Raw genomic sequence first — 9,125 nt, forward strand, 5'->3', positions numbered from 1 at the left:
GATGTCTAATAAAAACGGAGATGAAAGGTGACCATGTGAAATGTAAATATTTAAGTTTCAATATTATTGAACTTATGGGTTTTTCTCAGAATTGACCAGTGCTTGTAAATCTTTAAGGAACAGCGTAGTCTTTGATTCATCAGATATTTAAAGTGTAAAGGCTGTAAAATGCTTAATACCTGTAAAGAGATCTCGTATTGTAAATATATAAAATCCACTGCAATTTTAAATCCAGTGGAGGCAAGTGCGTGACCATGTTTGGAGGGAGGGGTCTTGCAGCACGGGGCACAGAGGTATAAATGTACCCTGGAGACAGTTGGGGCAGACAGAATAACGCCGAATCACATCTGCCCCATGTCATTTTCAGTATTTATTTTTTGCTTTTTCATCTAAAAAGTACTACTTTGATCGAAGAGATACAGAAGCAAATCATTTCCCTGTGATCAAGACATGGATAAGTGGAAGATCCAGCTTTTTGTTGTGACTTTTTGTGCCTTGGTGCAAATGTATCAGGCGCTGTCTTCTGCTGTGGAAGAGGAGGGAGGGTTGTCTAAGGAGTGGCAGGTGAGCCTCAGTGATTTAACACAATACAATATGGGCAAATGTGACTTTTTTAATTTTTGATCGTTCTAAATGTTCTAAATGTTCTGCTTCAGTGATAATAGATTAAATAAACACTGTGATATGATGGCAATGCAGAGAATATTTATAAACCAAAACAGTGCATTTAATTGCTAATTTTCTTGCTTTTACCTTAATATGAAATCAGTCGTGTTTTGGATTCTTCTGTCAGGATGAGGCAGTGGAGGCAGGTCTGACGCTCCCGATGGTCGGGCTCATGAAAAGATCTAAAGCCCTTCGCTTCTATGGACTCATGGGCAAGCGCTCAGGTGAACCATCGCCTGCTGAAAAAAAAAAATAGCATGCATCAATTCTTTTTGTGTTTCTCAGTGTTTAAATATTGTTTTCTAGGGCTCAGTGTACAGAAGCTGTTTGTGGTAGAGATGAGCTGGTGGTGACTTTAAAAGTTCCTTTTTCCCCACACAGGTATAAAGAAACCTTTTCAAGTAAATAGACGTAAGTAGCATGATGTTGCTTTGTTTTTACTATGAAGTAATGCCGCCTATAAAACTAGCAATTTTCCCTAATATGCAAATGTCATTTATTTGAAAACTGTTTATTTTATGGCAGCATTATGGTTACATTATATCCATTATAACCATGAAACTACTGCTCTTTCTCACATGTATAGGAAATAAAGGAGAGATGTTTGTGGGGCTGATGGGAAGAAGCATTTCCAGTGGTGGTAAGCACAAGACCCGAGGAACAGAAATCAAACTCACTTTAAAATATCAAGGCAGCTTTATTGATATTAAAAAATATCCAATTGCTAATACACATGTAACAGCTATGATTAAAAGTACAGAGCAAAGACAGGCCCATTAAAATGTTTTTCTGCTCGTTACAGAATCTTTCACCAGAATAATTCCATCTGCGACAACCACTGCGATCGATGTCTCAGAGAAACCACACAAGCAAGGTATGATTGTATCAGTATAAAAACCTGAGGTTGTTTTATTTCTATGTGCATTCTTACAGTGGTATTGTCGTCATGTTTTTCTATTCTCAGCTAATTAAAAATATCTGAATTTATCACTCCATTATTTGGCAGGTTCATCAGAGGAATGGGTCCAAATCCTGTATTGATGGAGCTAAAAAAAAAAGTACACATTATTATGATCTATACAATTTTACACCAACCAAAGACGTTACCATACATCACACTCCTCAAAATACACTCTGCTTACTGTTTCAATTCATGCCAACAACTATTGTATTAATCCCAAACAAAAACAGCTACCGTCTTCAAAACGCACATTTCTTCAATTAAATTAAAATAACAGCCTGGAAATGCTGCTAAATGTAGGTATGTATTTTTTTTTCTTTTGCATGAGCAAAGCAAAACATTCATGTTATCCACCACACTGGACCATTAATCATTTGACATTCAAAGCTTAGTAGATGTACGCAGTTTTAAAACAAATAGGACAAACAGATTCTCTACTGTTAATTGTTTGACAATGTTTAAGTCAAGAATCATCGCACTTGGAACGTATGGCGTTTCAAATATAAATGAAAGTAAAATATAAAAGTAAAAAAGTTCTGTGACACAAATAAGCAGGGTAAAACCATTAAAGAAAGAAAGAACACTGGTCTTTATTGACAGTTCATAGGTCTAGGCTACTTGTGGCTGGTGAGGCTGGAGGTGAGTTCATTCAGTAGCCTGAGGATCTTAGTGCTTATGTCCCTTTGGGAGGGGTCCATTTTAGTGAGCTCGGGTCGATGGTTTTGTTGCTGTTGCCTCGCTTGATCTCCTTCGCTCTCCACTCATCGATCAGGTCCTGGGGGGTGAGGGGAAAAAAGACAAAACTGGGCTGTCAAAGACTGATTAAATCGAAGTCACACACCATTTCTGTCATTTTTAACAGGAAAAATGCATTAGGACTGGGTATGTGAAAACAATTATGTAAAAGTTACAACAGCATTATCTTAAATTTTGGAAGGATAACTCCGGTTTCTTTAAACCTGCCCTGGAATCGTTCCAGTAGAGCCTGTAAGATCCTCTCTGTTAAACCAGAAAGAGCCGTTATATTCGTCATTTTACTTTGCAGAACACAGGAGTTGCTGCTCCACCGCTGCCTTGATCAGTTTGTTTCCGTTACTATGTGACTTTGGTGTATTTAAGAGTCCATTCGGATCAAAACTAACGTGTTAGGTTAGCACCAAAACTTGCAACTCTTGTGTTCTGTGAGGTGAAATTTTTGTCTATTGAGTCTGGTTGGTTTGAGCCTAGCAATATAACGTCTGTTTCTGGTTAAACAGAGAGGATCTTACAGATCTCTACAGGGGTGCTTTCTGCAATGTTGTCAGATACTTCAAATAACAAATTTGAGCCTGTCAGTGGCAAAGAACAAACACAGGCAGGCGAGTTTGCTACAAAAGACTACATTACAGCCATTGTAGCACATTCGTGGCTGCCAGCTGAGGTGATTAAAAAAAGCGGAGTTATCCTTTAAGGTCATATTTCTTCACATATTCCTGCAACATGAGCTCTTAATATGAACATTTTAGAATAAGATTGTTTAGAGATGATGAACTTGATCCAGCATCTTACCTGTCGCTTCAACACCAAGTGCTTTCCCTTCCAATACTTCAGCATCTGAAGAGACTGCAAGGTGCTCACAATGTCCACCGGATTGACGGCCGTTTCCTGACTGATCTCTGTGCATGAAGAAAATCATTTTAATGTTTCGTATATGCATGTGGGTACTTTGTTCAAGACAATCTTTTCGTGTGTTAATAAACCTTTCCAACCCACAACTCTGTGTTCACACCCACCTTTGATGGAGATCTCCTTGCCTTGGAAATTGTACATGTATCTGAGTAACACTTCCTTCCAGTAACTACGGTAACTGATGAGGCCCAGGTCAGACAGAGGCCTCTCCGGGGAGCCCACCTTCTCCTCCACTTTGGACAGTAGGTAGCCTAAACAAACCAAAGAAGACCCAGAGCAATTAAAAAACAAGTCTCTATAAATTCAAAATCATGGAAAAGAGAACATGGAAATAACTCATTTAGTATTCTGCTTGGGCAGTCACTCATTTCAAACATTTTGGTTTAGTAAACAATTGACAAAATGAGAGAAAAATCAGTGAACATTATACGTACTGAAGTCAATGAGCATCTTGCCAAAGCCCTGCCTCATGTACTGAGGCATTGTCAGGATACACGACACATTGTAGTTGAGAAAGGAATTCTTCTCCTTCAAGTAATAAAAAAGAAAGACATTCCAGTTGCTTCAGTATACAGAATTATAATAATTTGTACAATATATAACGTTCAAATCAATAAATGTAAACTTGTTTTTCCGTATACCTTAGAAAAGTATCCCACTAAATGGCAGCCGGTGTTATCAGCCTCAGTCATGACGTAGAAGAGAAAAGGCTCCACGTCGTAGTACAGTGTTTTGTGGTCCAAGAAGAGCTTAGCGAGTAAACACAGGTTCTGGCAGTAGATCTGAGGACAGAAATGCACTTGATTAGCTACAGTTCATTTATAGATGCTTATCCGATTGCCTTAAAAGTAAGAGGTCACTGTCTGTGATGCTTGCTTTATAGACATATATGTAACCAATATCGACAAAACCAGAGGGAGTAAAGAAATAACACCTCCCTACCTTATTCTTTTTGCCATCAACTTCAAACACAGATATAGCTCCTTTTCTGTACACCTCGTCTCCTGGAGGATGCTTCCACACACACTTGGCCTGAAAATACACATAACACACATCAGTGTTACTTCCAAAGAACTGTGAGTATGCCGCATATGTTTAATACAATCATTTGGAGGCCTTAACGTGGCAGTAATAGGCATAATATTATGCCAAAATACTTTAGAAATGATTCATTGTAGTTTTGATATAGTTTTGACATTTTGATATATTATGCAGGACCGGATCTATATGTGCAATTACAACATTTTACAATCTTTATATATCTCTGTTTTTATCTTTAATTACTATGAGCTATCAGTCGGTTGATCAGATACAGACAGATTTCAGTCTCTGACTCTCACCATGTGTCGCCTGAGAATGGTCTGGCTCTTCATGTACTTGAGGCAGAATTCGCAGACGTAGAGGCGACCCAGACGCGCATACTCCTCGGGGTAGGGTGAGTGGTACCAGGTGTCGAGCTCGTAGCGGCCAAACAGGATGGTCTTGATCATGTTACTGCCCTCAGTGATCTGACCCTGGATACGCAGCTTCTCCTGCAGGAGGGGAGGCAGGAAGGAGTACAGTGTGACTGTTGGTCTTACCACCAAGCTGTGTGATGACTGCTAACTGGGTCACAATTGGCTATTCAGATAAGCAAGTACATGAATGTGGAAATAGGAAAATGCACAGCAGGATCGAACACCAAAGAAGCTAAGACTTCACAGAGAAGCAGCGCAATTTCTTGCCTCAGTCTTACTTCTACTTTAGTTCAGTTTCTACATTAACTGGTATTTATAACTAATTATTTTGGTATATAAAATGTTAATGCAGGAGTGACACCGATGGAGATATGAAACAACCCATTACCAGATCTTCAGATGCACGGGCCTGAGCTTTTCTAAAGAGCTCCAGGTCATATTCACTGGTGATGTTCTCCAGCAGAGGCTCCCTGGTGTTGCCGTGTGTCTGCCGATGCTCCTGTGGACCACACAGAAAGAACAGCACAGATAAGATGACATACAGTATAATCCAGTATACAAATGTACCAGTTGGAGTGCCAGTTGTAGTAGTGATAGGCGGAGTGCATAGAAGCAAGTGAATAACTGCATGCTAGAGCGCCAGTGACCTACCATGTGCTTTTCTTTCTGCTCCTTCTGTAGGCCAGAGTTTCGCCCCTTCCTCATATCAGCCACCTGCTCTTTGTATCTGCTCTGTTTCGATGTCGGTGTCTGAAAACCGAGATAGAAATGCATTCATTTCCATGGCAACATCTGACCTAATCAATAAAAACCATAGTTGTAATGTGATGTATAGTCAGCACATTAAACAGAGCAGTCTTACATAACATCCATATGCTTCCCGTTAGAAAGTAAACCAAATTAATTTAATGCCAATCAATACAACAACAAAAAGAAGAGTACCTGGTGACGAGTTGCATGGCGCGAGTTGCTTTCGTCCTGCCCCTTCACCTCCTCCTCTTGTTTCTCGCGACTAATGGCTTTCACCTAAAATGAAGAGCAGTGAAAGGATTATATGAGAACCGCTTACTGCTCCCAATCTGGGTCTCCTAACCCTAACCCTGATCTGAAGATGTCACAGTAGACACAGTTCTACAAGGTTGTGTCTGGTAGATATTAGATACCCATTAATCAAACTGACTGATGAAACTCAATCTAGACCCCAAAATGAAAAATGTTAAATATATGTACAAACATCATAAATATTAGAAGGATTGCATCATGTGGGGAGAAACCATGGAAGATGAAGGAGGACAGGTGTGATAAGAGGCCAAGCACAATAAAGCTATGAAAAGTATAACGAACATTTTCGTATAACATCAAGACAATGAGATAAACAGAGTTGTTTATCATTATTGTAGCTAATGACGGTTTTTTTTAAGAAACTCACCTTGCATTCATCAGCAGAAAGATTGTGGTAAAGAGGGCAACCTGATACAGCAAAATGACGTTCATGTTTTCCAGTGAGGTGACCTGGGAAAATAGTGAAAAGCATGACATTTATTCCAATACAATGGCATTATTAAAATACAGGATGTCACTGAACACAAATCAAACTGAGTAGGATGAAATAAATAAACAGGGACACCCTTCATTAAATCTAGGTATCCAATTTTCAAAAGGGGAGAGGTTTTACCGAGTGAATTGCATCCTGGCGTAGGGCATTTCATGTTGAAGTTGTAGGTCTCGTGACAGCGGCGGCGCTTGGGTCGATGCGAGAGGTCCTTATCCGAGTCTCTGTTAGCTTGATCTTTGGCCTGGCTCTCATCGTGGGATGCATTGGGGCTGGAGATATCCAGCTCAGATTCAGAGGAGGGGGCATTTCCAGTGGGCGTCAATGGTGGAGACTCATCATGGTCCGCAGCTCGCTTCAAGTCTGGGGTATCTAAAGCAACAGGAGTCAAACAAGCAGGCTGATTAAACAGCAGAGATGGAGAAAACTGCAAAAGCTTTAAATTGCATTAACAAGATATGTTGGCCAACCCTGAGAGCTTTGGCTAAGGCGAGTAGAGGCTCTGGTGAGGCGCTGTCTCTTCGGCATGTTCCCATCACTTTCTGAACTATTGGTCTGTTCTCTCTCAGCAGAGGAGTCCGAGTCTTCAGTTCCATCTGAACCACTACCGGCCATATGTCTCTGTCAAGGAGAAAAAATAAATGAGAGGCATCCTACAAAAGTCATGGTACAAAAATCTAGAAGCTGTGGTGTCATGACGAGTGTCAGGGATGTAAATTAGACATGACAACAATAGGGGTCTGTTACACTGCACAATCAATTAGAATAGCTTGTCTGCAAGTGTTGATTTTGGATTCATATAACCATTTCCCAAAATCAGGACACGATTGTGTAATAGGAGCAGTCTAACGTTACAGGATTGACTGTTTTTCTCCATCCAAGTCTGTAATCATGCTTTGTGAGAGAGGCCAGAGACAGCTGGCAGCTCGCTGTTAGCTTGGTTTGTAGTCGGTTTAACTGTTGTCAGCAACGCCTGCCGCTAGCGCTAGCTGTTATACTTTACCACGGTTAGCGTTCAGCACTTTTCAAAGAGCAACTAATCAAATAATGTTACAGCTGCTATACACAGTAGCGGCTACACGACAAGGTAGCTAGCCTGGTTAGCACCTCAGCAACCTATTATTATTGTTAGCATGTCACGTTAGCTAAGCTGATCCCGTCTTCTCATACGGCTAATAGACTGTGGCACCAAACTGCATTAACAAATCTCGCATTTTAAGCCGTACTGCTAATTGGAAAGCGTTCACACCCGTCCCTATTTACATATTATTGACGCAATACCACTTATTGTTTTCTAAAGGTAAATTCGGCATACATATGACCCACAAAGCTACGTTTAATTTCAATAATATCCAAGGTTAAGGTTTAGATTTGGTTTAGCTGCTCGTTACCGCCCACTAAGGCTCAGTTAACTTTACTTTAACGTTAACGGGAAATGTTGACAAAAGCAAAATATGGCAACTATTACAGGTGAAAAATCAATGAAATGGCGGTAGTTAAATGTTGCTTGGTGAACTGAACGTATGCAAAACTAATGCCTTGTTGGGCATGTTAAATCGTCGGATTATTGAATGGAATATGGTGGAACATTCTCCCCATCCGTAGAGTGGAACACAGCGGTGCTAAGTTAGCTAACGTTACCCTCCTGGTGCGACCTATAATTGCTCTTACCTGCCGTCTACGAGGCATTTCTCCTGCACGACCGGTGCTTCCTGCGGGCTTGTCGTCACAAATACAAAAAATCCCCCAAACTTTAGATAAAAATACGAACGAGAACTATTTATTGATTTTTTTTCCGGCAGAAGTTTATATGTACACAGCGACGCCTGGGCCTCTCGCGCCACATTCCTCGCACAGACAGAGGAGAGAATTGCATTTCCGGTGAGAAATCTACGGCACGTGATCCTCCAGACCAGCAGGGGGCGACTCTCTGCGGCCCTCATGGACCACTTTATACTCATGGTAGTTTACTGGAATTAACCAGACCTCTAGTAATCTGTGCTAGCTATATTATATTAACTATATTGAAGTTGCATCTTTCTTTCTGGTTAATACAATAAAAAAGAATGTGATTTAAAAGCAATACTAGCATTATAGTAAACAATAAACACTAAATCTGACAAAAAATTATCAAGATCCAATACTATCTTTCTCTGCAGCTTTCAACCTGCTGGTCTTCCTCAGCAGATGAAGTTTGATGCAAGATTTTACTCACTGCAAATGATTGTGACATATGGTTGAAAGCTCTGGTAAAAGCTAGTTTGTGGAGTTAGGATGTATTTATTGTACTTGTACTTATTGTATTTGCCAAACTACTCTCTTTGAAGTCAGCCTTAACTGTGAGGTGTCAAGAAATCCTTACACCCTTAATAACTGACAATTTTACATTTATAAAAGGCAAATAGCCTATGTCCACTAAAGTTTAACTGTTCCGCAAGTTCCCTTAAATATCTAGAATGTAGTTCAGCCTCATAAATTAGCCCTCTCACCACTTGATGTACTCTAATACAGAAAAATCTAAAAAGAACAACACAGATTGTCTGAAAAGAATTTAAATCATGACTTAATGACTCCAGATGCTGTTTCTAGTTGTCCCATTTTTTGCCATGCACTTCTCTTTTTTCTGTTTCCCTGCCCCCATATTCATCTTTTCAGCACCCAGTGGGGGTGGCTGAAGTACTCGAGCACCCAGAAAATGCATCTGTTTTCTGGAGAGTTCCACTGACTATAAAGGGCTGTGGCAGGCAAGTCTCCCAGCAGCTGATACCAACTGCTCTATATTTAGCTTGCAGGGCCTGGTCACTGCATTAGAGCACACAAC

The 9,125-nt window shown here is 40.3% G+C and overlaps 1 protein-coding gene across 1 annotated transcript; it reads right to left on the reverse strand.

Annotated features, from left to right (window-relative positions):
• Positions 1 to 2,197: 2,197 nt before the first annotated feature.
• Positions 2,198 to 8,142, reverse strand: kat7b (K(lysine) acetyltransferase 7b). The gene is made up of 14 exons (XM_070852358.1): positions 7,976 to 8,142; positions 6,775 to 6,925; positions 6,428 to 6,676; positions 6,182 to 6,264; positions 5,695 to 5,778; positions 5,404 to 5,502; positions 5,141 to 5,251; positions 4,636 to 4,827; positions 4,238 to 4,327; positions 3,937 to 4,077; positions 3,730 to 3,823; positions 3,400 to 3,546; positions 3,176 to 3,282; positions 2,198 to 2,402 (listed from the first exon to the last, which is right to left on the reverse strand). Exons 1-14 carry the CDS (start codon positions 7,991 to 7,993, stop codon positions 2,301 to 2,303), a joined length of 1,668 nt encoding a protein of 555 aa, XP_070708459.1. The 5' UTR covers positions 7,994 to 8,142; the 3' UTR covers positions 2,198 to 2,300.
• Between the last annotated feature and the right edge of the window lie 983 nt (positions 8,143 to 9,125).

This window comes from Pempheris klunzingeri, chromosome 20 (genome assembly GCF_042242105.1).
Source record: "Pempheris klunzingeri isolate RE-2024b chromosome 20, fPemKlu1.hap1, whole genome shotgun sequence".
Lineage (NCBI taxonomy): Eukaryota > Metazoa > Chordata > Actinopteri > Acropomatiformes > Pempheridae > Pempheris > Pempheris klunzingeri.